Source organism: Euleptes europaea, chromosome 7 (genome assembly GCF_029931775.1).
Source record: "Euleptes europaea isolate rEulEur1 chromosome 7, rEulEur1.hap1, whole genome shotgun sequence".
Lineage (NCBI taxonomy): Eukaryota > Metazoa > Chordata > Lepidosauria > Squamata > Sphaerodactylidae > Euleptes > Euleptes europaea.
In genome coordinates this window covers 55,644,890-55,672,727 of record NC_079318.1, presented here as the reverse complement: position 1 = coordinate 55,672,727, position 27,838 = coordinate 55,644,890, and the positions used below count along the sequence as shown (strand labels likewise).

Genomic DNA, 27,838 nt, shown 5'->3' with positions numbered 1-27,838 from the left:
TGGGTCCAACCCCAAGTCTCCACCAAGCACACTGTCCACTAGATCACAGTAGCTCTCTATCGAGTTTCCAGCTATAATTTTTTTTAAAAATTATATTGTTGGAAACAATGTACATGCCCCAACAGAGAAACCACACAGATTATCACCAGCATAAGCACTAGCAGTAGAAAAGAATAAGAGTCCAGTTGCACCTTAAAGACTAACAAAATCTTTGACAGGGTATGAGCTTTCTGTATTTGAAGAAGTGAGCTGCGGCTCACAGAAGCTCATACCCTGCCAGAAATTTGGTTAGTCTTTAAGGTGCTACTGGACTCCTACTCTTTTCTACTGTTAGTGACAGACTAATCCGGCTACCCATCACAGTATAAGCACTGTTATAATTTACAGTAAGGGATAGTATTCTCAGGGAAACTGATGGTAAAAACAAGATAAGCAAGGAAGTCAGTGGGTATAATTAAAAAAAAAAGCAAGGACAAAACGCACAAAGATAGGATGCTACAATGCCTATAAATAAAAAGGCAAGGTAGAAAGCAGACTTCTGAACGTTTTTCTCTCCCTACTGGGCGCACTTATAAAAGGTACTGAAGATTTTGTCTGTCCTCCAAGACACATTTCAGGGGTATGCTGAAAAGGAGGAAAGGGCATCTTAGAATGAAGAAAAAAATCAGAAATAGTAAATACTCTTGTGTGTGTGTGTGCGTGCATGCGAGAGGCAGATAAAGGAGGCTGACCCCTCTCTGTCTCCATTTGGTTGCATGCAAGTCAGATGAATTATTAACATGAAACCACAGTATGTACAAACACATCTCACTCCCAGATACTTTAATCAAGCAAGAGGCAAGGTAGTGATCAGATGTTTCTGCTTCATGAGTTTTTAAAGACATTTCAGAATAGCAGCTCCTCCTTGTTGATGACATTTCCTCAATCTCTGCGCTGCTAGAAAACCAATGTGTTTTAACAGGTACCTCCCCTGCCCCTCCCTCAGCGAATGCACACAGTATTGGGACCAGCTCAGAGCCACCATCTTTGCAAGAAACCCCAGGGCTGCCCTTCCCCAGGCTGAATCTAGCTCTCCACTCAGTTCCATTACAGGCAGGAGAGGCAGGAAATAGTATGAAGGTTGTCATCTCCGAGCAACTTAAGCCAGCCTACTTGCACTGAAGCCCTGCATGCTTGGCCAGCGGAAAGGTTCTCCATGCTGTGAGCCTTTGCGGTAATGCTGGCAGAAGGCCGCCTCTTTCACACTGTTAATGGAGGGGGACACAGCCTGTGCAAGTGACTAAAAAAAAACGTTTAGTTATTTGCACTGTGTAAATTGCACTGCTTGGCAGATACTATGTGGGTTGGTAGGGAGAGTGTTTGAGGAAGGAAGGAAGGAAGGAAGGGTATGAAGGCTGTCATCACCAAACAACTTAAGCCAGCCTACTTGCACTGAAACCCGGCATGCTCGGCCAGTGGAAAGGTTCTCCATGCTGTGAGCCTTTGTGGTAATGCTGGCAGAAGGGCGCCTCTTTCACACCGTTAATGGGGTGGGGGAAGAGACAGACAGGGCAACTGACTCAAAAAAAAAGTGTAGTTATTTGCACTGTGTAAATTGCACTGCTTGGCAGATACTATGAGGGTTGGTACAGAGAGTGTGGAAGGAAGGAAGGAAGGGTATGAAGGCTGTCATCACCAAACAACCTAAGCCAGCCTACTTGCACTGAAACCTCTGCACACTTGGCCAGCGGAAAGGTTCTCCACACTGTGAGCCTTTGCGGTAATGCTGGCAGAAGGGGCCTCTTTCACACTGTTAATGGGGGGGGGGGGGAGGACAGTCTGCGCAACTGTGGAAAGAAAGAAAGAAAGAAAGAAAGAAAGAAAGAAAGAAAGAAAGAAAGAAAGAAAGAAAGAAAGAAAGAAAGAAAGAAAGAAAGAAAGAAGCCAGCCTCTCCGGTGCTCCTCTTCCCCTTTCCGCGCACGCAGCCCGGCTCGCTGGAAGCCCGCGAGGGGAGGGGAGGGGAGGGGGGAGGCGTGTCCCTTCCCCGCCGCCTCTGCCCTGGCTCCGAGGAGCCGCCGCCTCTCTCCCGTCCGCCGAGCGGCGGTGCCAGAGGCTCCCGGCGCCTGCGACGCTCGCCGCGGGCGGACGGGACGGACGGACGGGGCGGGCGGCGCTGTGCCCAACTTGGCGGCACTTTGCCTGGCCCTATGCCCCGCGCAGCCGCCCCGCTCCTCCCGCCGGGCGCGGGCGGCCCAAGGAGGCGCGCCGCTCCCCGCCCGGAGGCGCCGGGGGCTCGCGGAGCGGCGTCGCCGGCCGCCCCGAGGAGCTGAAGCCGCCGCTGGGCAGCGCGGGGCTCGGCGGGGCTCGCCGGCCCGGGGAGGCGCCTCGTCGGGCCAGGGGGGGGGGGCCCAAGGCGCCGGAGGGAGCCGCGCGAGAAGCGAGCCCCGGAGCCCGGCCGCCCGCCCCCCCCCCCCCCGCGCCATGAGCTTTGGCCGGGGGGTCCGCTCGTCGGTGGTGCTGAACGTGGGGGGGACGCGCTACTCCCTGGCGCGGGAGGGGCTGAAGGACTTCCCCCTGCGGCGGGTGAGCCGCCTGCACGGCTGCCGCTCGGAGCAGGACGTGCTGGAGGTGTGCGACGACTACGACGGCGAGCGGGACGAGTACTTCTTCGACCGGCACGCCGAGGCCTTCGGCTTCATCCTGCTGTACGTGCGCCACGGCCACCTGCGCTTCGCGCCCCGCATGTGCGAGCTCTCCTTCTACCACGAGATGCTCTACTGGGGCCTCGAGGGCGCCCACCTCGACCACTGCTGCCAGCGCCGCCTCGACGACCGCATGGCCGACACCTACACCTGCTACTCGGCCGACGACCTCCGCGCCGAGGCCCGGGACGCCTGGGGCGGGGCCGAGGAGGGCGGCGGGGGCGGCGGCGGCGGCGCAGCGCCCCCGCCCGGCGGCGAGGGGAAGCCGTGGCTGGAGCGGATGCGCCGCACCTTCGAGGAGCCCGCCTCCTCGCGGGCCGCCCAGCTCCTGGCCTCCGTCTCCGTCGTCTTCGTCGTGGTGTCCATGGTGGTGCTGTGCGCCAGCACCATGCCCCAGTGGCGGGCGGCCGAGAACCGCAGCATGGAGGAGCACAGCAGGTACACGGCCGACTCAGTGAGGGAGCCTTCCGGGTAGGAGGAACCGCTTATTTCCCCCCCCACCACCACCCAGTGTCCCGTCCGCTGTGTCCCGTCTCAGTGTGTCCTCCGCTGCTCGCTCCTCGCCGGCGCGCACCTGGCCTTGGGCAGGCTAGACGGCCAGAGCGCATCCCGCCAGCGCCGGCCCGGAGAGCGCGGGGTCTTCTGAGAGCGAGCCTGGAAGGGGGGGGGGCGGGGAGACACTCCAATGACAAGGAAATGGGCACGAGGAAATTAAACCAGAAGCGTTTCCATCTAGACATTAGATGGAACAGTCAGAGGGGTCCCTCAGTGGGACAGGCCTCCTCCGGAGGTGGTAAGCTCTCCTGCCCTGGAGGTTTTTAAGCAGAGGCTAGATGGCCATCTATCAGCGATGCTGGTTCTATGAACTTGGGCAGTTCATGAGAGGGGGGCATCTTCTGGGCACTGGGGGTGTGTGGGGGAGGTAGTTGTGAATTTCCTGCATTGGGCAGGGGTTGGACTAGATGACCCTGGTGGTCCCTTCCAACTCGATGATTCTAAGTATTTCAGGAGGTGGCGTCGGAGGTTTCCGGGCCAAATTTGGGCGACGGCCGGTGCCAAACTTGCCAGTGCCAACGTTTTTTTTAGGCACCCGAGCGACCACATCCCTAGAGTTTTCCCATGACTCGGCCAATGCGACAATCCTAAGCATTTTACCAGGAAATGTGTCCCAGTAAGGCATCCATACTATGAAGTGTGTCCCATTAAGGTAAATGGGGAACTTGCTTAAGAATAGAGAATGCACTGCATGAGCCTTGGGCAGTGGTCACCTTGGGTTGCCAGACTGCCAGTTTCAAATCCAATATCAGTCCTGCACTGCTCAACCTACACAAGCTTAAGAATTGTGGGGTGTGTTTTTTTTTAATACTTTAAAAAGAAAACCTACAACGTTTTATGGATCTGAGTGGGTGCTTCTGAAATAAGAAGCAGCTCCTTTGGCAACATGGAAGAATGCACTGTCCTTTTTCTTGGAAGTTTTTCAAGAACAGCTAAGCATCTGTTGGGAATGCTTTAGGTGCTGGTTTTCAAGGTCTGTGACCAGGAACTCTGTTGTTCCTTCAGAGCTTATCAGGTGGTCTTCAATTAGACTAATAGTTGTCAAGCTTTCCTGTAAGACAGCTTGCCCACCAATATCAATGTCGCATTACACATCTATACAAATATGTTCAGGATGACCTAGGCTACACATGCAGTTTGTGCAAACATCTAATACCTGCCCAGCACCCTGTTTGACGGTGTATATAGTCTTATTATGTAGCCCAGTATCCTATGCAAATACATTGGGGATCTGTAGCAGACATGTAGAGGTTCTTCTATAGATGAGTTACTGTAGGAGGATTCTGTGAAAGTAGAAAGTGCTGTTTAATTCTTTATATATGGTCATACCTCAGGTTACATTAGATTCACTGAAAGTGTGATCCAAAGCAGAGTTACATCATTCCAAACCTGTTACCTTCAAAGGGTGTAACTTTGTTTAGGATCACACCAAGTCTCTTTTAATTGTAACCCAAAGATATGACTGCACTTTCAAATTATTTCAGAAAGCAAAAGTGTTTCCTGACCATTCATCCTCAGTCCTTTTAATGTAGGGGGACTTAAAAAGGCACAGTGTACAGATCTCAAGGTTTCAATCTGGAAATCCTACTTTAAAGCCTGTGATTTTATAGTTGAGAAGGCTTCCTGCTGAAACCTGGTCTTTAGTCTAGCCTCTTGGCTTTCTTGACACTTTCAGAAAGATTTCAAGGAAATGGACTAGTTTTACAAGGTCTCTGTCCCACAATATAATGTCCGATTCTCTTCCTAAATTAACATATTTTTGCTAGCTGGCCCTGTGGTGTAAAAAGTACTGTATATTGTCAGTGTAAGAATTTTTAGTCTTTGGAGGGAGACCACACACGCCATTCTGGTTGGTAAAGAGGTCTGTGAAATATGGCTTGGTCCTATCAGCAAAAAGGATATCACCTTAATTATTTTGAATCCCAGCTGGGAGGGGAAAGACGCCAGATTTGCTTGCTTAAGATGATTGCCTGTTATCACATAAAATTGCAAAATAGAAGAGAATCCTCAGAAACCAGAGCTCTAGGGGTTAGGTTGAGAAACCACTACGGTTACTTTTGAATTTTTGATGTCAGAGGATTCCACCAGAGTTGTAGTCAGCCAAGTATTATTTTCACTGGTCAGTTTTCTTACCATTCAAAGGAAGTAGGTGCCTTCTATATCCAGACTCAGTTGCTTTATTTTTTTTCATGTTTCCCCTCTTTCTGCAACATCAAAGCAATTGGAGGCTCATATAAGCACTTTTATAAAATGATATTTCATTTTGTGAGAGGGTGTGAAAACTACCTAAATAATCCTCCCACATCTTGAGATACAAACTTAAGTAGGTAGCTGCAAAGTTTGCATTTTAGAGAAAACTTTCTCGGGGTATTTCTTACTCATAAGCAGGCTTCAGAATCCCGTTCCAGCTGGAAAAAAAGATGTTCTTATTTGGGTTCCCCTGAAGTAGATGGGAAGAAATTCTCTCATATTTCTGAGAGAATTGCCACACTCTGACTCCATTCTCAGACTTTTACAGTATATCATTCTTTCCCTGGAGCCAGCAATACTCACTTCTAGAAATATCCCTCTTCAGTGAGTAATCTTTTTTCAAAGCAGTAAGATTACTGGAATGATCCTGCAATATGAGTAATTCCAGAGCTGTGTCCATGTTAGTCTGTTGCAGCAAAATAAAGCAGGAGTTCGTTGGCACCTTGAAGACTAACAAAATTTATTCCATCTTGAGGCCATTGTGACAACTTACTCTAGAAAAAAAACATGATAGTCTTTATTTTTTTTAGGTTGTGGGACTTCTGTTTTATTTTGCAATAAGAACAATTACCACAAAGCATATATGTGAAATTGAGCGCGTGATATTCTGCGTAATCCCTTATAATAGTCTGTAATATCCTTCGTGAGACATCCATGCATATGTTGCAGTATATACATATACCGTATTTCCAGTTTCAAACTGTATTTTTGGTACGAGCATGATGGTCTTTAAAAAGTTCCAGTATAATCCCAGTAGATATCGTAATATATTTAAGCCTACGTCAGGGACATATTTAGCCTAAGGCAAAACATTCTTTAAGCCATTGGCAGGTAACCTTTATGAGAGAAATACAAGCAAAATATCATATTGACATGTCATCATGTACAGTAGCAAAAAATCCATAGGCTGGGAGAAATGTAATGTTCCCTCAGCCTTGGTCCTTATTGGACGGTAGGATCTAACACATGGATCCTGAGGCTGTTGTCTTTAATATTAGGTTTCATTATTGAACCTGACTGAATCAGTGGTGGTTTACAGTATTGTAAGTTTGTTAGCTTCCGGTCATGTTTGTGATTTAAGCTATTCTTGAAATAACCGTAGTGGAAGAATGTATGGTGCAATCGTTTGTATGCTAGACTAGGACTGGGAAGATTTAGATTTAGATTTCCACTCATATATGGAGTTCACGTTACCTTAGACCCGTCACAGCCTAATGTGCCTGACAGAGTTTTCAGTGGGGAGGGGAGAGCCACATATCCCACCCTAAGCTCTTTCAACCAAGGAAAAGAGCAACCAAAATGATCAGGGCACTGCAGGAACTGCCCTATGAGGAGCGGTTAAAACGCTTAGGACTGTTTAGCTTGGAAAGAAGGTGGCTGAGGGGAGACATGATAGAGGTCTATAAAATTATGCATGGTATGGAGAGAGTGGATAGGGAGAAGCTTTTCTCCCTCTCTCATAATACTAGAACACGGGGTCATCTGTTGAAGCTGCAGAGTGAGAGATTCAAAACCGATAAAAGGAAGCATTTCTTCACACAACTCATAGTTAAATTGTGGAACACCCTGCCCCAGGATGTGGGATGGCTGCCAACTTGAAAGGCTTTAAAAGGGGGAAGGACATGTTCATGGAGGAGAGGGGTATTCATGCCTACTAGTATGTTCTAAGGAAATACAAAATGTGATATGCTTTTGGGAGCCTATGTGGATGCTCCAGAGTAGGTGAATGGATGAAAGTTATCTTAAAACTCAAGATTGTGATTTTTTAAAAACTTAAATAGAAGAGCTAACTTTAGGCTAAATCACATGTTACAGTCCTAGTGAGCATACATTTAAAATTTAGTGTATTGCCCAGGGTTAGGCAATGTTTTCGGGGGGTGGGGTCCATGCAACTTCTACTGTGAAAATAAATATTGTAAAATGTCAGCAAACAAAGCTTTGTGAAGAGACAAGTGTTATACTTAATAGACATGATGGGAGCAGCCCTACCAGTGCCGCAGATGTTTGCCTCAGTCCCTTGGATGGAGAACCAGCTGCGTAGACCTAGCAAAGTGGTCTGGTGTGCTGTTGTTTGGCACGTATGCCAGGAACGAACTATCCTCTTATTCCCTGTAAGAGGCAACTAGCCATTCTTTTTAATGTCATCTATATCCTACAGAGAGCCACAGTTGGTTTTAACTCTATGTCTGCTGTATCCATTAAGTGAAAGAAAGGCACATAGATACCTTCCAGACAAGAACATAAATGTAGTGGGGGTTTTTTTTAAAAAAAAAAAATGTGCCCATATCCTCTGTATCATGTGAAGTGACCTTTATTTAAGCAACTTTAATGAGTTATAGGCACAAGAAAAAAGATTGTTTAAAGAGAACAAAAGTAAAGTGTTCTTTTTAAAGGGAGAATATTCATCTACTGCCCTTTGCCACTGTAGTGTAGAAGAGAATATCTTCACTGGCTGGAGACTGTCATATGCATTTGTAAGCCTCCTTGAACCAAGAGGAAAGACAGGGTATAAGTATTTTAAATAAAATAGAATAAATAAAAGGCAAAGGAAAAAAATTGACCACACATTAATAAGCTTTCTCCCTTCTTTCCAGATTAAATTACCATCTTTTTTGTACTATCCACAGGTTTTCAAAATCAGTAATTTCTTCCATATACATTTTGAGAATTCATCTATGAGGCACTAACCCGAGTCTGTCTACAACTCATTAAACTGAGTTCTTACATAGCTCAAAATTGAGCTCACTTGTGGGTGGGAACATGCAACTCTCTCCCTCCCCACACACCAGCCCTACTGCCAGTGCATCTTTTGCTATTGTGAGTGCTGCACTAAACCTTACTGTGTAAATGTCACAGGCCCCATAGGCTAATGCCTTTGACATTGCTGTAAATTAGTTCAGTGTCTGCACTATTTCTGGCATTTAATTTTTTTGTTTTGTTAGGATTGTCAGTGTTATTTTATTTTGATACTTTAAGGACGAATAGTTCGATCCTGTGCACATGTCCCTGGAGTAAGCTGTATTGAATACAGGGACTGACTTCTAAGTAAACCTGCATAGGCTTGTGTTGTAAATGCCCTGCCACAACTCCTACTTTATTTCATATCCTTTAAAGAGTTTTATCATGGTGCCATTAAGCCAGTCCTTAAACAGACTGGTGACCAGCAAGTAAACAGGCCAGCAAGTCTATTCCTTCTTTCTTATTTTTAACAATTATTTTTACGCTAAAGTAGGACTCATCCAGCTCTTTAAAATGGTGGTCAGTCTGTAACAGTGACCTGCCTTTTTGTGAATATTTGAAGTTTTGATGTTTTATTTAGTTATTTGAAAGCTGCTCTCCCCCCCCCCCCACAAATTCCAGTATGAAGGTACACATTTACCCAATTTTATTTGTTTTTCAGGAGAGCACAGTGTATTTCTGACTCAAGCTCGCTTCTCCACTGATCCAAAGTACTGGGTATCACTTGCATGATAAGCAATTACAGTGCATCAGCAGTGATTTCAATGGGCTTGATCTGAACTAACTCTGCATAGGATTACACTGTTAGTGACAAAATCCAGCCCCTTGTGAAATCCCAGACCCCAGTAATTCAGTCTCTCTTAGTACTCAAGTCAGCAGTTTTATGCCATACAAACCAAAAGCCTTGTTAACATTCTCTTCTCCACCATGGAGCGCATCAGAGGTTCTGTCAAATCATCTCGTGATTATATCACTGTAGCTACCGACATGTGTTATTTAACACACACACTCTCGACCATGTGAGCAGCTCAAATAGCCTGGCTTTGCCCAAGCTCGTTAGAGGTTGGGAGTTAAGCAGGATTGCCCATGATCAGTACTTTGATGGGAAACCTACAAGGATGACTGGGATTGCTATGCAAAGGCAGTTTCAAGCCACCTCTGCCCATCACTTGTCTAGAATGCCCCATGGATAGGGTTGCCAACTTCCAGGTAGTGGCTGGAGATCTCCCGCTATTACAAATGATCTCCAGACGATATAAATCAGTTCCCCTGGAGAAAACGGCCGCCTTAGCAATTGGACTCTGTGCCACTGAAGTCCCTCCCCTCTCCAAACCCCACCCTCCTCAGACTCCAAACCCAGGATCTCCAGGCATTTTCCAACCTGGAGCTGGCAACCCTACCCATGGATGGGGCAGCCATGAGTTGGTTATGCCTCAGTGGCATGTTCTTCTTCTGAACATGTGAACTAAAACATGGGCTCTGTCCTTGTAACTCTCATCAGTTGCAGTCACTGCCAAGGATTGGTGCTCTCCGTTGTAACACCAGTGTCCAGGCCAACTTTTGAAGAAGTCAGTCATATAAAAAGTGAGGGACTTCATTAGATTCTTCCCTTCAGCTGCTCTCTCTGTAAGAGTTGATCTAAGCATTAGGACAGGGGTCCCCAACCTTTCTGAGCCTGTGGGGACCTTGGGAATTTTGAGAGGGTGTGGTGTGCACCCCTCAGAAATCGCTGCCACAGGAAGCAGAGCCAAACCTCAGATGGCTGCTGCTAGAAAGCCCAAGTGCTTACCAGTCTTCTGATCCTCCGGTGGAAAACCTTTTCATTTGAATGAGGTAAGCCAGTAACAAGCCCGGCCTTACAATGGTCAAGCCCATTTTCTGTAAAGCTTGGTGGGCATTATGGGTGCCACACTGGGGAACCCTGTATTAGAGTCACTGTGGAGATCCGTATCTGTTGCCAGGTATCTGAAGAAGTGAGCTGTGACTCACGAAAGCTCATACCCTGCCAGAAATTTTGTTAGTCTTTAAGATGCTACTGGACTCTTGCTCTTTTCTACTGCTAACAGACAGACTTACACGGCTACCCATCGTGATCTGTTGCCAGTGAGACAGCTAGAATCGAGTCCAATAGCACATTAGATCTGATTAAGGGAGCTTTGACTCTTGAAAGCTTATACCCTGAAAATCGAAGGTGCTACTGGATTCAAATCTAGTTGTTCCACTGTAGACCAACGCGGCTATCCTCTAAAACTGTTGCCAGTGAGGGCTCTTGATGTTTATTAGGGCTGGGGGATCTCACAGCATGATGGTCCTGATTCCCTTGATGAGTCTTAATAGACAGACTGGAAATGGGGAGTTTGCAAAAGGGAGTGCCAGCCGCCGTCGTGGTAAATTAAAAGAACAGCCTTTAGACGTAAAAGAGGCTTTAAGAATTCTTCCACCAATATGAACAAGAACAACGATTCTGTTGGAGTTCTTTTCATGAATCTTGCTAATCTGTGAATTGATCTTATGTTCAGAGGCTCTGTCACAGTTCTCCCCTCATGTACACCTCAAAATGTGTATTTACTACCATATATTTGGATGCAACGTGTGTGCAGGCCAAAACCAGGCCTGCCAAAGAGGGAAACCTGAATGGTCCGGGACATAGTAGCAGCCTTTCTCTTCTTATCAAGCACTGTCTAAATCTGAAGCCCAGGGAGAATCTTTGTGGACCTGATTCCTAAGCCCTGCCCCCTGGGAACAGACCCCCCCCCCCATGGTGACTCTCAGCAGCCCTGGGCAAAATACAAATTATGTCTTGTTTTCTACAGCAGTTGCTGGTCCTTGCTCAATTCAAAATGTGACTACCATTACAAATGAGTAGGTTTCTGTTGCCATTTCACTGGTAGGTCTAAGAGAGCAATCTTAAGCAGGTCTTGTTAGAAGTAGGTCAGATTTTACTCAGTGGGGCTTACTGCCAGGAAATTGTTTTTAGGATGGCAGCCTTCAAGCTGATCACATGTATATTTGAGTGCAGTTTTTTTCAAATGAGTATAAATATCTGTATATTTGGCTCTTTGCTTACTGCTCTCCTCCTCTTAATTAGTTCCTTGTTTTTTTGCCTGCTGCAGAATCTGGCAGTTAACAGGGTTGGGAAAAGAGCTGTTCCTGAGACCTTGGAGAACTATAGCCAGTCAGTGTAGGCAAGGATGGACTAGTCTTATTCAGGATAAGTCAACTTGAGGAGATTTGAGGAGCAACATGATTTGAAAGGCTGTCACTTAGAGGAGGGCAAGGGGCTATTCCTCTTGGCAGCAAAGTATAGGACTCACAATAATGGGTATAAACTATGTGCAAAAAGGCACCAGCTAGACATTAGGAAGACATTGTTTTTCAACAGTGGAATTGGCTACCTAGGGAGGTGGTGAACTACGCCTCACTGGCAATCTTCAATCAGCGGCTGGATGAACACTTGTCAGGGATGCTCTAGGTTGATCCTGCATTGAGCAAGGGGTTGGACTAGATGGCCTACATAGCCCCTTCCAACTCTTTAATTCTGTGATTCTGTTCTATGATTCTATAGCTTCAGTTCATAGGTTTGGATCCAGTGAACTGTGAGTGGGACTTTGCTCAAGTAAAGAGGCTTTCCTGCCTCCCACTGCAGCTCTAAAGGGCTGGGGATGCTCCAGAAGAGCATGGCATGTGGCACAGAGGAGAGCGAATCAGCAGAAATTGTCCTGTCTCCCCCTTGTACAAATGGGAGTGATTTCCTTCTTTAATATACAGTGTAATGGATTCTCATGGAGATGAGTGAAAGAAAAACAACTTTTATGACATTTCAAGTTCATGTTAATATACATATTTTTGGAGTTGTCCTACTGTGGAGAGCAAATTGAGTGTTTCCAGGGTCTCTCTCTGTGAGTGCTAACATACAGTAGGCATGTTACAAGGAACTTGTAAAAAGTTCCACTGAGTGGAGCAGAAATGACTTCCAAATAATGTATTGAGGATCAGTATGTGGCACTACTTTATCATCTAAAAAAATACCATTCTCCCTCAGCCGTAAAAATATAAATACATCAGAAACAGCACGTAATGCATAATGTTTCAGCAAGAAGTATGACATGAGTACTGGTATTGCTCAGTTATCATCTGTTTGCTCATCCATCGGTTAGATCTGGGTCCTCATACGCTTGATACTTGAACTTAAAAAGCCAGCAAAAGCTCCAATCACAGAACCCTCAGCATTTCATCTACTCTGGCCCTATAAATATCCATCATACTTCGCAAACTTTTTCTACTGATCCACTTTTGTGCCTTTAAGAAGAGCCTCACACAGAAATTCAGCAATAAAGTTTTTTTACTGTTGATCTCAGTGCTACATGAAATCTCACCTACTAAAGTTCTTTCAATCAGGAGGTATCCCTTAAAGGCAGGACAATGAAGTCTTCCAGACCTATTTGTGTGAGGATTAAATCTTTCAAATCTAACACTATAGGAATTTTGCAGAAAGGGGGAACCCAGGTTTGTAGATGATAAAATCCCCCTATGCAAGATGTCTCGTGGCATATTTTACATTACAGACAACTGTTTAATGTTCATCCACTTTTCCCAGAAATTTTTGAAGAACTCATAGTTAAGGTTTCCAGCTTTGAAATTCTTCTGTAAGTACCAGTTTGATAGGTACAAATTATCAGATGAAGTTTCCCATGCTATGGAATTATCCATTGCCACTCTTAAAGACACTATTGAAGGAGAGAGTTTAAAAAGTTGGCAGTCCTAACCTTAACATAGTCAAACCAGTATAGATTTGCTACAAATGTATCACAAAGATTTGCTTGGGATGGGGGAGCATCAAGCAGAAGTTGTTATTCTTGTATATATTATTTTCTGCATTGAGAACTTCAAGGATTCCCTTTTGCCTTCCTGCCCCAAAGCTGAATATTCTACTCAATAGGCTTAGTTTGACTTTCTCTAACTTCAGTCTTTGGAAATTTAAACTCCCCGTTTGGTATCATCTTTGCTGCCACATAGCAGACAGTTGACGTCGCTTCTTAGCATTTTTTTTTTTACCTGTGCACAGTGCTTTAAATTAATTATGGATATGACTTGCTGAAATGCATGCTATGCAAAGTCCATCTTGGGGTCGTTGTTTTAAAGCTTTGCCATAACAGGTCATTTTGAGCCATTTGACGCTGGAGTCATTTAAAAAAAAATATGCCAATAAAACTGTCCTGTTCTTCTAGAAGATTTTCCCCAGGGATGAACTTTAGTAAGTCATTAGCGTCAAGAACAGACTCTGCCCCAACTCACCTCCATATGTGGGAATTGTGATTTTTAAGTTTGTGTCTGGCAAACCACTTGTTGAATGATAAGTCTCTCGACTTTTAAGCTGAATTAAAGCCCAAACAGCTGCTACTGTGAGCATTTCCTCATTACTGATTGTTAGAGAACATTTATTCCTGTTGTAAAATTTATCTTTATGAAAGTTCAGCTGATTGCTCGGCATTCTTAAGAGCACCGGTAAACATGTCAGAGACCTGGAAGAACTTCAAAACATCCAAACATGATCTTTTAAAAACTATTCTAAGCTAGCAGCCATTTTGGCAAGTCCTAGTCTATATCTCCCTTTTTGACCTAAGTTCAAAACTCCTCTAAATAGAGGTTTCTGGGTAGGTTATACAAACTATAGGTGTAACTTTAAACATACAAATATGACTAGTCTTCCATATTTTATAAGATAATGCTTATACGTGTCAATTAGGAGTATGAGAAACTTGCATACAATTAAAAGGTAAAGTTTGTCATTGAGTTGCAACCAACTCCTGATGACCGCATGAAATTTGACCTCATGGATTTTTCAAGGGAAGAGATGAGAAGAGGTAGTTTGCCATTGTCTTCCTCTGCATAGCAGCCCCAGTCCTCCCATCCAAGTACCAACCCTGCTTAGCTTCTGAGGTCAGATAAGATCAGGCTAGTCTAGGGTATCAGGACTGCTACAGAGAGAAAGTTCATGCTTATCAATCTCAGTCAAATTATTGTTCTTAAATCACACAACTAAGTGATTAGGTCCCAAGAGTAACACTTATAGGGCTGGATCCAGCTAAAGAGAAAGTCTTTGAAGTCCTTTTGGTTTCAGCAGAAGGGTTATGCATATACTTGAGGCAACATTCTTATGCATACTTACTTGACATAAACTCAGTTTAATTCAGTGGGGCAATCTAAGTAAAGATATATGGTGGTTGAAAGTGCCATCAAGTCACAGCTGACTTATGGTGACCCTTTGGGGTTTTCAAACCAAGAGACATTTGAAGGTGGTTTGTCATTGCCTGCGTCCATGTGGGCTGTGAGAATTCTGAGAGAACTGTGACTGGCCCAAGGTCACCCAGCAGGCTTCATGTGGAGGAGTGGGGAATCAAACCCACTTCTCCAGATTAGAGTCCACCGCTCTTAACCACTATACCACTCTGGCTCTCAAAGATGCATAGGACTGAGTTATAAATTTCATGCATCAAAGCCAGTGGCACTGAAAAATTCTTAAGCGTCGGTTCTGAGTATATTTACCAGACAGGTAAGTCCCACTGAATCAGGAGGGAAGTCAACATGGTATATCCTGATCTCATCAGATCTCAGAAGCTAAGCAGGGGCAGCCTTGGTTAGTATTTGGATGGGAGACCACCAAGGAATACCAAGGTAGCTATGCAGAGGAAGGCACTGGAAAAACCACCTCTGTTAGTCTTTTGCCTTGAAAACCCCATAAGGGGTTGCCTTAAGTTGGCTGCTACTTGACAGCACTTTACACACACACAAGTCCCACTGAACTTGGTGGGATTTCCAGACAGACTTGGATGGGATCAAACTGCACCTTTGGCACAGCATGCCTGTATTATTCATTGTGCTGTCCCCATTGCTTCGTCTGATTCCAGTGGAAGGTTGTGCTTTGATCATGACCTTACACTAGGGAGCTGCAACTAAATCCCCTTGGGACAAATCTGACTTCCCTCCTTCTAAGGGGTGTTGTCTGACGGCACTGGTAACCATGTAACCGTCATTGTAGGTTATCAGGTTCTTATGGCGTGGGGTTTCTTTTAGATGAAGGAATGGCATGTGTGAAACAAACAAAGTTTAGTTTGTGCACAAAATAAGGCTAACTACTGCTTAGTAGCAAAAGGCAGTAACCCCAAGCAAATGTCAAGCTTCTGCTTGTATACACTACAAGTAGATTAGGCATAATACAGAACAGAACATCAATGGTTGCACACAAGTTGACATCCCATTACATCATTTTGAATACATTACACATGTGTACTGGAGCTGAAATCTCATAATAGTCCTTGGCATGTCCTGTGAAAGTAATTAGCTGTTCCTTGTGGGTGTGACTTTTAGTATTACAATGAGTCCCGAGAGTAGCCCCAAGTTGGAATGTTGACATCTGTGATTTACATGCTTATTACGTTGTTTGATGTTGTCTTCTGGTTTCCCCTCAACTGGAACTTCATGGTCTAACTGGAGACCACTACCCTCTTATCTTGATTATATCACTCCCATGTCACAATTCTAAGACCCTAAAGCATCAGTTCACAATTAGAGTTCTTCTTGTTCTTTACATTCCAAAACAACAGTGAAGTTTCGAATACACTTTTCAAACAAGATGTTCTCTAAACAATGTTGCATCAATGAGGCTTGTCAGTTTGGCAGTTCTAAAGGCTTGACCAAAGAAATAGCAGAGACCTGTATTTTCTAAGCAAGTTCCATCATAATCTTCTAACTTTTAAACCTTTTGCTTTATACCAAAGGTAGGAATGTGCTTTTCTAAAAGACACTTGTTGCTATAATTAAAAAATTTGGTTTTCCAGTGGGTGCCCATCTCAACCAAGCTGAGGCAAAAATAGGAATGAGCAGAATGGCATTTACGTCTTACCCATCCATCATAGCTATATCTGTTGCACCAAGGTCAGAATAGAGAGAGAGGCTGCAGTTAGGTTGGCTGGCATAAAGGCTTGTCATTTATCTCTCCCAAACACACCTTTTATTTGTGGTATTCCTTCTGCTTTTTGCACACCATGGCCTGGATAACATATATTGATGGGTTTTGGGGACAGGGCTAATGGTCCTGCATTATGGGATGTGATTGGATTGAATCATCTTTTGGTTCTTTCAGTATCATTTCTGTGATTACATGATAGATCTGGCTTGCCATTAGCCAATTACCAGGTTACCTGTAACGAGTCAAAATTGCTTCCAGGATCCAAAATTGAATCCAGAATTGTTCCTGTGCAAAGAAAAAGAGCTACATGGCTCTCTTACATCCCATCTAAATCTAAAAAAATTACTGGCTCTTTGGTGCTTGAAGGACATTATACAGCCCTATTAGATGTAGGGTTGAGGTAGTAGGAGTAACCATACTGGGGGCAGGAGAGATGATGTGAGTAGAAAATGGGATGAGTGACCATCCTATGAGAAATCAATGCAGCTCTGTGCTGTAGACTAAGTATACCACCATACTGTATATGGGACTTCCTTCCAAGTAAATGGTCTGCATCCAGCCACACATTCTGAAGATTTGAGGGCTCTTAAGTTGTTTTAAGAAGGGATGGTGATTTCTGTAGACTCCACTGTAATTCCTGAACATCTGCTGACCCATTCCAAGAACGAAATATTGGGGCTTGGGGGGCTGTTGCTTAAGAAAGCCGAAGACCAAAATATTATTCAGCCCAAATTGGCACTTTTAAGCAACTGAGAAAATGCTACACACTATTCATTGGGACTTTGTCCAGGAAATAAATGTAGAAGTGGGGGCAGTGCACAGATATTTTCTAGTTTAGTGCTTCTTTGATTCAAGCAATAAAAGCATCCTTTTGCACAAACTGATGTTGACAAGTTTAATCACATGCTGTCTTGTCTTCTGTTTTTCCCTTCATGTTTCTTGTCCTGTATACTATGTTTTATTCAGACATTTAGTGGATGATGAGGCCAATCCTTTGATTTTTCTATTTTTAGTGCTCAACCAATTCACTGAAGAATTTTAGACAACTTTGGAAGAAAAAAAATGTGCAATTTGCAACTGAAAGATGCTTTGACAGTTCAGAATGTAATTACTTTGTGTGCAACAAACTTAGCTTTATTAGTAATTTTAAAGAACTCTGAATCTGTCTAAACCAGTCTATATGTAAAATAGACTAGTCTGTGTAGATTTATCAGCCAGAGCAGAAAATTAAACAAAATGATTGGTTTATAGAAGTGGGGGGGAGCTGTGGAAGACCTTGATTTTGAGTCCTCAGACAAAGAATTATATTCAAATAACTTTCACACAAAAGCTGATAAATACCCTCAATTAGAGAGTTTTTATATGAGGACTAAATCAACATGCAACTCGGGTTCAGTGAATACAAAAGAAAATTGAATGGCCATTTTTGTTGGAATATCTAGTTGCTGATGACAATCTGGCATTTCAGCTACCTTTCAGTTTTTAAAAAAAATTATTAAACCCTGGACTATGGCCTTAACATGGCAAGACTGAAATCAGATTAGTTCTTCTCAGATCAAGGATACTTAAACACAAATACTTCTGTTTAGCTGAATTGTGATGGAGAGCATTATCAGTCCTGAAACAGAACAATTTTTTCCCTGTGTCTACTATTGAACATAACAAAGCTTGCAGAAAAACATAGGAAGCCATTGCATGATTATCTTATGATGTAGCTGTGTTCTTAGCCTTCTGTTTTCCTGCCCTTTGCTTAGGAAAATGCGGACATTTTACATGCACACATGTTTGAGCAGTACAAACTATTTGATCAATTGATTACAGATTACATTTTGGAAGTTGGACTCTGTGGCATTATACCCCATTGAAGTCTCTCCCCTCCTCAAACCCTGCCCTCGTCAGGCTTCATCCCCCAAATCTCCAGGTATTTCCCGACTTGTAGCTGGCAATCCTAGGGATCAGGTGCCCTTCTGGTAGCTTTGCACCTGCGAGTGAACCTTTTGCTCTGAACTAGTACACTGGGATCACAGTATTTATTTGTCGATAAAAGTATCATTTAACTATTTAGCACACTTGCATCTCATTCTTTTTGTAGCCCTGCAGATAATTCTAATAGAACCAGGAATTCTTAGGGGTCAAAAGGAGAAACAAGAGACCAGAGCAGTTGGAATTCTTGGGCAAAAGGAAGGGGGATGCAAACTAGCATGAGGCACAGAATAGGTAACTTGTTTGTTCACCTTTGTTGGCGAAAATAATGTACCAGCCTTCAGGTTACTCAAAACACCCCAGTGAATTTCTAAGAGCAGTTTGGATAGGAAATATAAACATGAGATGACAGTTTCCCATAAATCTTTTGTGGGATTCTTACAAACGCATATCCCTGTGGAGAAACAGAGCCACTGAAAATCCCTGTTGGATTGAGTTGTTCCATGGCCTTGGATATTCATGGCTTAGAATTTGGGTTACATAATTTTACTTTTTAAATGCAGAGTACATAGAGGCCTAGCTCTGAACTGGAACTTTCCGCTTATGGTGGAAGAAAATGAATATGTGGCAGGGAAGAAGAGAGTTGGTCCCTCTACCTTAGAATGGCTTGCTGACCAATCTAGTTGCTGTAATTGCCCAGAAATAGAAGCATGGCGAATTTCATAATGCTGCCTTTTGAAATATGTATAATCTGAGATAAAGCCTGCAAACCTGCATACATAGACAGCATGGTATGGAACAACTCCCACAAAGATCTATTATAAACCTCTTCTCCCCTATCAATATGCCATTGTGCAGTGCCTGCTGCTGCTGTGCCAGGAACGCCCCAATGGAGTCAAGTACTTCATCTCAGTTGGAACATATCAGCAGTTCCTCAATTCCTAAGCTCTCTGGAACACATTCTACAGTGAGGAGGAACATGGGTAGATCCATGTGCAGGAGGCTGGGGAAGAACAAGCGGCTATGCTTCTAGATAAGCATGGGAGGTCTTCCAATTCACATGAATTGCCATACTGCATCAGAGCATGTAGCAGCAGCAGAAGCTACACAGCAGCAGCTTAACAAGGGAGGAGAGAATTACAACGGACGCATGTGGGGGCTACATTGCATCCTGCTCTCTGTGCGTGCAAGGTGCAGTTGTGGCCAAAATCTGTTCTGGAAAACCAGACTGGAAAGAAAATCAATAACAGGAAGATCAGCTTTTAAATCATAATAGCAAAGAGCATAGATTAATTCCTCTCTAATCAAGTTAGCTCACATCTTGTTACTACTAATCTGTTAGCACAGAGAAGTTTGCCATTTATTGCTGGAGGACATTGTGTTGTGTGTTGTGGGAACCTCAGATATTTATTATTGTGTTAGAAGATGAGAAAGCCATCTTTTGACAAAATCAAAAAAGGAAAACCAAAGTGAGAACAGGGGAAGGAAACACAAACTATGGGTGCAAAACAGAACACCAACATTTTTTAAAAAATCAATCACACACCCTTCTCAAGGGGAAAGAGCAATACTTATACAATACAATAAAGCAATCTTTATACTTGCAATGATAGCAATAATGAACTCTTCTCAGAATATTTTCTCTTCAGGTGTTTCTGTGATTTTACATTTCTTTTGCAAATGAACTGGTCTGCTGAGAAGACGTTTCATTATTGTTATCGATATTGACTTATATAATTGTTTTCTGAAAAGGAATGAATGCTCAAATCAAGTTAGATGACATGTTGATTTTTTTAAAGTAATCTTGGCTAGGAGCATGGAATGAAGCAGGAGAACGCCTCGTAGAATTTTGTGAGGACAACAACCTGTTCATTGCAAACACATGTTTCAGGCAACCAAAGACAATTGTATACATGGACATCACCAGACGGCCAGTATAGAAATCAAATAGATTATATAATTGGAAGCAGAAGATGGAGAAGCTCTATTCTCTCAGCCAAAACAAGACCAGGAGCCGACTGCGGTACAGATCATGAATTGTTAATATCGAAAATCAAGATAAAGCTTAAGAAAAATACCAAAACATTCATATCACCAAAATACAATCTAAGCAATATTCCGGAAGAGTTTAAAGACCATGTAAGGAAGAGATTTGCATTACTGAGTTCAAGTGAATGTAAACCTGAAGAACTATGGGTGGTAACTAGAGATATTATCAAGGAAGAATGTGCAAAGACTATTCCTGAGGCCAAAAGAAAAGAAAAACCTCGATGGATGACTGAGGAAACTCTTAAAATTGCCAGAGATAGACGAGAAGCAAAAGTAGAAGGTGATAGAAATAGAATCAAAAGTCTAAGTGCAACGTTCCAACGACTCGCACGTAGAGACAAAGAGACCTATTATAATAACCAGTGTAAAGAAATAGAAGAGAACAACAACAAAGGAAGAACAAGAGATCTGTTCCACAAGATCCAAGAAATCAAAGGGAAATTTAAAGCAAGGTTAGGCATGCTGAAATATCAGCATGGAAATACATTAACTGAACAGGACAAAATAATGAAAAGGTGGGAACAATACACTGAAGAACTATACAGAAGAGACGAAAGGATAAAAGATTCTTTCCAAGAAGAATCTTTTGAAGAAGAACCTACAGTTTTAGAAAGTGAAGTGAAAGCTGCATTGAGAGCAATCGGGAGAAACAAATCACCAGGAGCAGATGGGGTATCAATAGAGCTATTCCAAGCCACAGAAACCGAGTCCATCAAAATCTTGACAAGAATATGCCAACAGATATGGAAAACAAAACAATGGCCCACAGACTGGAAACGATCCATTTACATTCCAATTCCCAAGAAAGGAGACATCAAAGATTGCAGCAACTATCGGACCATCACATTAATTTCTCATGCAAGTAAAGTGATGCTCAAAATCTTACAGCAAAGGCTGTTACCATATATGGAACGAGAAATGCCTGATGTTCAAGCTGGTTTCAGAAAAGGAAGAGGCACTAGAGATCATATTGCAAATATACGCTGGTTACTGGAGCATACGAGAGAATTTCAGAAGAAAATCAGCTTGTGTTTCATAGATTACAGCAAAGCTTTTGACTGTGTGGATCATGAAAAGCTATGGCTGGTTTTGAAGGAAATGGGTGTGCCACTACATCTGATCGTTTTGATGCACAACCTGTAATCTGGACAAGAGGCCACAGTTAGAACAGAATATGGAGAAACGGAATGGTTTCCAATTGGCAAAGGTGTCAGACAAGGATGATCTCTTCAATCTATATGCAGAACATATAATTAGGAAAACTGGATTAGATTTAGATGAAGGTGGAGTGAAAATTGGAGGGAGGAACATTAATAATTTGAGATATGCTGATGGCACTACATTATTGGCAGAAAATAGTGAAGATTTGAAACGACTACTGCTAAAAGTTAAAAGAGAAAGTGCCAAAGCGGGACTACAGCTGAACATCAAGAAAACAAAAGTAATGACTACAGGAGAATTACACAACTTTAAGGTTGACAATGAGGAAATTGGAATTGTTCAAGACTTTCTATTCCTTGGCTCCACCATCAACCAAAAGGGAGACTGCAGCCAAGAAATCAGAAGGAGATTGAGACTGGGAAGGGCAGCTATAAAGGAGCTAGAAAAGATTTTGAAGTGTAAGTATGTGTCACTGTCCACCAAGACTAGATTAATTCATGCTATCGTATTCCCTATTACTATGTATGGGTGTGAAAGCTGGACAGTGAAGAAAGCTGATAGGAAGAAAATAAGCTGATAGGGAGAAAATAGATTCCTTTGAAATGTGGTGTTGGAGGAGAGTGTTACGGATTCCGTGGACTGCCAAAAAAACAAATCAGTGGGTTCTAGATCAAATCAAGCCTGAACTGACCCTAGAAGCTAAAATGACTAAACTGAGGCTGTCGTATTTTGGTCACGTCATGAGACGACAAGAGTCACTGGAAAAGACAGTCATGCTAGGAAAAGTTGAGGGCAGCAGGAAAAAAGGAAGACCCAACAAGATGGATTGACTCAATAAAGGAAGCCACAGACTTCAATTTGCAGGATCTGAGCAGGGCTGCCAAAGATAGGACATTTTGGAGGACTTTCATTCATAGGGTCGCCATGAGTCGGAAGCGACTTGACGGCACTTAACACACACACACACACATGCACACAATCTTGGTGTACTTTCCCCCCCCCACCCCCAGATTTGCTTTCTTTCCTCTTTCTTGCTATTCTTAAAATCAAAAGAAAAATATATAGGCCCCAATGTGTCACACAAGACCAGTGGATTCTTGATGGGGAGTAGGGTTGCCAACTTCCAGGTGCTGGCTGGAGATCTCCCACTATTACAACTGCTCTCCAGCCAATAGAGATCAGCTCACCTGGAGAAAATGGCAGCTTTGGCAATTGAACTCTATGGCACTGAAGTCCCTCCCCTCTCCAAACCCCACCCTCCTCAGGCTCCACCCCCAAAATCTCCAGGTATTTCTCAACCTGAAGCTGGCAGCCCTAATGGGAAGGCATATCTCTGGCCTCTTGAACAAGAGCATTCATTCATTTCAGTGGGACTCAGAAGAATATTACTGTGTGGATGTGCATCCATATTAATCTTCCTTGCTGGAATGTCTGTGTTCCTCAGCTCACAAAGCGACCTATCATGACTGACTAAATTTGTTGTTCACATAAGATAGTTTTTCTGCTGCAGTACCCTTTTATCAGTTTACTTCTAAGAAACCACATGTTTAACCCAGCTGATAAGCACCACAGAGTTCAGTGAAGCTTAGTGCCAGATAGGATTATCCCTGACTGGAATAATCACCTAGGGTACAGGCCAGAGGTCCAGCATCCTCCTTTGGAACCTGCATTGTTCTCTTCAAATTGCCCCATATTGACATTCTCTTTCCCAACCTACATATGGAGCATTTCCCAAATTTGCAGTGAAGAACACTCTTTTATGTGATCAGTACTGCCACTGGCACAGTGCAGGCCTGAATTTTGAGACTCCAGCTTTAACTTTATTTAAATTTTTGTGTGTGTGTGTTGAGAACATGAGCCCCTTTTAGCACACTTTGTGCATTCAATGGAAGTGGGGTGATGGGATTTCAGCAGCAAGCTCCCCTCCTACCTGCACAAGTTTAGTGGAGCATATATGTCGGAACGGGTTTCCAGTCACGTGGGGAGAATTGTGCAAGCAGAGGTCTTTATAGTAATAAATGTTTATTGCGTGTGGCCGAAAGCCATTACAAAGTTGGTCTAAATGAAACATAGATAAAACATAGGAAGAATAGAAGCAATCATCAAGATAAGATGCCACACAATTAAAGCAGATTACAAAACTACAGATTTTAAGTTTCAGACACCACTTTCGCACATATTTTCTTGGCAGCCAGAGCATGTAGCGCTGCCATGTACATAACATAGGGGTCTACATCCGCAAGAAGGTATATTATTTTCTCCTCAGCTGTACAAGCAGTCATATTGGATAAGATGGCCACTGGGAGTTTATATCTGGGATTCCAATATAGAGGACAGTGCAGCATGTTATGAGGAAATCCTCAGCCTCTACTATACCACAAACACAAATACACTGAGAAACCTGCTTGTATGAGCAGCATCTCCTGTAAACATGGCAGATTGCAGGGTCTGAAGTGAATGGCTGTAAAGGCCGATCTTAGGTTGCAAATAGGATTGTCAGGTGCCACCAGTAGGGGTTGGGAGGTGGATAGGGTGGCCAGATCCAGGTTGGGAACTCCTGAAGATTTGGGAATGAAGTTTGGTGAGGATAGGGAAAAAGAAGAAGAGTTGGTTTTTATATGTCGACTTTCTCTACTTTTTAAGGAGAATCAAACTGGCTTACAATCTCCTTCCCTTCCTCTCCCCACAACAGACACCTTGTGAGGTAGGTGGGGCTGTGAGAGAGTTCAGAGAGAATTGTGACTTGCCCAAGGTCACCCAGCAGGCTTCATGTGTAGGAGTGGGGAGACCAATCCGGTTCACCAGATTAGAGTCTGCCGCTCATGTGGAGGACTGAGGAACCAAACCGGGTTCCCCAGATGAGAGTCCGCTGCTCTTAACCGCTTCACCACACTGTCTCTCAGTGGAGTACAATACCATAGAGTCCACCTTCCAAAACATCTACTTTCTCCAGGAGAACTGATCCCTGTAGTCTGGAGATGAGCTGTAATTTCAGGGGATCCCCAGGTCCTACTTGGAGGCTGGCATCCCTTGTTGTAAAACATGATGTTAGACAGGCAATGGATTGTGTTGTGATCCACTTTGACCCATTTGTACCAGAGAGAGAGAGTTATCCATCAAGGCATCAAAGGTACCACCCATTCATGGAGTTTGGAGCTAACATGGGAAACCCCCTGGGAGTCAATTAGAAAAAAAATCAGTTATGCTATTATATCTAGCGACCCAGGGACTATCACTCTGGATAAGGGTGAAACATTGCCTTGAGAGATGGAAGGCTGGGACTTTCATCTGCTAACACCAACAATTAATTAAAGCAACATGTACCCGAGCCCTTACTGAAGGAAGGCCAAGTTTGGGCTGCATCAAGACAGTCGGAGTGCCCTTAGGCAGAGCTAGGATTTTTTTTTTTTTTTTAAAAGATTTTGATCAGTCTCTAGGTTGTTGATCATCATCCCAGCTCCAAATTTTGCTGCATGTAGAAGCTGGGCTATGGCCTTGCTATGGTACAATCTCAGGGCAGCATCAAGTAAAAAAGCCTCCTTTGGTGTGACAGAATTTTAGATTGGTCCCCAGTGTGCAAAAAACTGTGGGTTTTACAGTTTCCAGGGGGGCCTTCCAGGAGAGTTTTTGATGTCTATGTAAACATAGGCTTGGCCCATATATTCCAGTGAACACTCATTGGAGGTGACGCTGGGATCCTGCTTCTCTCTCCTCCCCATGCTTGTTCATTATACTCACTTAGAATGCTGCCTTAGGTCCTGTTAGAAGAAAGGTGGGGTAGAAGCTTTTTAAATAAATAAACTTGATAAGGGCTATAGAGAGAAAACATATTAGTGGACTAGAGGATGATGGAATGAATGGAAGTAGCTTTTTTTTCTTTTAACAAATGGTTTTATGTTGATAATGATTAAATGCCAGTCTTCAATTCAAAATCTGCAACTTATTTCAACATGGCATGCAATTTGAATCAGTCATCCTATACACTCAGGGCTATTTTAAAACCTCTGTGTCATCTGATAATAACTTTTCCTGGTGCTCTGATTTTAAAATGTGGATGTGGTAACACACTGTTCTATTCAGTTCAGTGACTCCAACCACTCCAAGAGGAATGCTTTGGAGCTTTGCACCTGGTTATAATTATTCATTTGGGGAAAATTTTTGAAGCTGATTGGTAATTATTCACCTGGGGAAGATTTTTTAAAAGGACCCAGATTAGAGTCCTGAAGGGAAATAAAAGTGAGGTACAGTTCAGTCCCGAATGCCTCAGCACTAAAACGGGCAGAGAACACGTTCACACACATTCATACATTTTTATTTTTTTATTCTATTCCAACCACTTGCCCCACTCCTCCAGCACTATCTACTAATGTAGTTTGTTAGTTTTATTTTATGCGAGGGAGCACTCCTAAGCAGGTCTACTCAGAAGTAAATTCCATTTTATTCTATTTTTATTTTTGTATTATTAAAAAGTTGATACCCTGCCTTTCCTCTTGGCTCAAGGCTGCTTAATTAAAACATTGCAAATTACCGTAAATAAAAAAAACCCCAAATACCTCCCTCTCCCCCCAAAAAAGATTGAGCTTATTCCCAGGAAAGTGTTCTTAAGATTGCACCCTAAGCAGCTTAACTGGGCTGAAGTTCTAGATCCATTGCTTTCCTAAATTGTAGAGGACATTCCTACCATAGCTGAGAATGATAAATGCATGCAAATAATAACAGCCATCTGCACTGTATTGACTAAGGAAATATTGTAATTTCCCCCAAATATGGCATATAAAATAAAGTTTTAATAAAACATGATCAACCAAGGAGGTGTATACATTAGGATCCATTTGATTCTGTTAACAGTTTCTACAATCCTGTGTAGATCAACAGTATCCAAATCAACTGTTTGGCTTGCTTGTCTACTACAGGTCTGAGTTCATGTAAGCATAATAATGTCTCAGTCCAAATTATCTCCCATCTCCTCCCTGGGAAGGTTTATACAGGAAATAAATTGTTGTGCTTGTGTTTCCTTCAACAGGATAATTGAAGCTGTCTGCATAGGCTGGTTCACTGCAGAGTGCATTGTGAGGTTCATCATCTCCAAAGACAAGTGTGAGTTTGTGAAGAGACCTCTGAACATCATTGACTTGCTGGCAATAACTCCCTACTACATCTCTGTGCTGATGACAGTTTTTACAGGGGAGAATTCTCAGCTCCAGAGGGCTGGCGTCACCTTGAGGGTCCTGAGAATGATGAGGATTTTTTGGGTGATTAAACTTGCCCGTCACTTCATTGGCCTTCAGACGCTTGGCCTGACTTTAAAGCGATGTTATAGGGAGATGGTGATGCTGCTTGTCTTCGTCTGCGTTGCTATGGCGATTTTCAGCGCACTGTCCCAGCTCTTTGAACACGGGCTGAACTTGGGAAAACCAAATGAAGGCTATTCCAGCATCCCAGCTGCTTGCTGGTGGGTAATCATCTCTATGACCACTGTGGGTTACGGTGACGTTTGCCCCATCACTATACCTGGACGGATTCTTGGAGGGATTTGCGTGGTCAGTGGGATTGTTTTACTGGCCCTGCCTATTACTTTCATCTATCACAGCTTTGTGCAATGTTACCATGAGCTCAAGTTCCGATCTGCTAGGTATGGCAGAAGCCTCTCTGCCGAGTTCTTAGATTAAGTAGCACAATCCCATTGCATAAGAGCACTTCTGTATTGCACATCCTGATGGCAGCCATTGAAAGGCCAATCTTTGTTCCTTCCTTCCTCGATAACAGATGAACGGAGAGACCTGTGCCCTTGGAGGAAGGCATTTGTCCACCTGAAGAATGGCCGCTTGATATTTGAGGGAAAGTTGTAAAGAGCCGTATTGGCCCATGCAAAATCTTTGTGGGCGCTCTGCGCTATTAGGGTGAAGCATCGGCACTTGAAATAAACCAGTCCCTGTTCCCAAATCTTCTTTTTTTTAATGTCAATTTTAACTTGAGATTTCAAGAATGAAATGTACACGCAGCCCAAAGATCCAAGATATTAACTGCACTTACGAGTGGTGTGGTTTCATTTATTTGTTTTTTAAAACATTAACCTGTGGAGTCACATTACAAACCAATCCTGATAAAATTTCAAAAGTATTTCTCATGAGTGAGGAAGGCTACAGTTTGGGGTGAGGAGGGATCAAAAGACCTCGCCCCAGCCATGAGCAGCTCTTTGAGCAGGCTTAAAGAAGCTCACTGGGTTATAGTCCATGTACTCAGCCAGACATTTAATGTGTGAGAAGTTTTGAAGGCAAGGTGGTAAGTCACCTTTGCTCCTTCCCACTAGTGCCTCTGTTTGCAAAGCCTAAAAACCCACTGTTATGCCAGAAATATCAATGGAACAAAGAAACAAGAGTACAGAGCATGAGAAGTGATAGTTTACATCATGCAACTATTTGTTCTCCCCTTACAATTGTGTCTCTTTATTATTTTTATTCCACTTTTCCCTCCAGTGTGGTGGTTTATGTAACGCAGACATCTAGAAAA

The 27,838-nt window shown here is 43.3% G+C and overlaps 1 protein-coding gene across 2 annotated transcripts; it reads left to right on the top strand.

Moving 5' to 3' along the window:
- The first annotated feature begins 2,452 nt into the window (after positions 1 to 2,452).
- On the top strand, positions 2,453 to 26,997 carry KCNG3 (potassium voltage-gated channel modifier subfamily G member 3). 2 transcript variants are annotated; one of them, XM_056852990.1, is made up of 2 exons: positions 2,453 to 3,153; positions 26,352 to 26,997. In XM_056852990.1, exons 1-2 carry the CDS (start codon positions 2,462 to 2,464, stop codon positions 26,995 to 26,997), a joined length of 1,338 nt encoding a protein of 445 aa, XP_056708968.1. In that variant the 5' UTR covers positions 2,453 to 2,461. The 2 variants fall into 2 exon arrangements, with proteins under 2 accessions (XP_056708968.1, XP_056708967.1); XM_056852989.1 differs by having other exon boundaries at positions 2,462 to 3,120.
- The last annotated feature ends 841 nt before the right edge of the window (positions 26,998 to 27,838 follow it).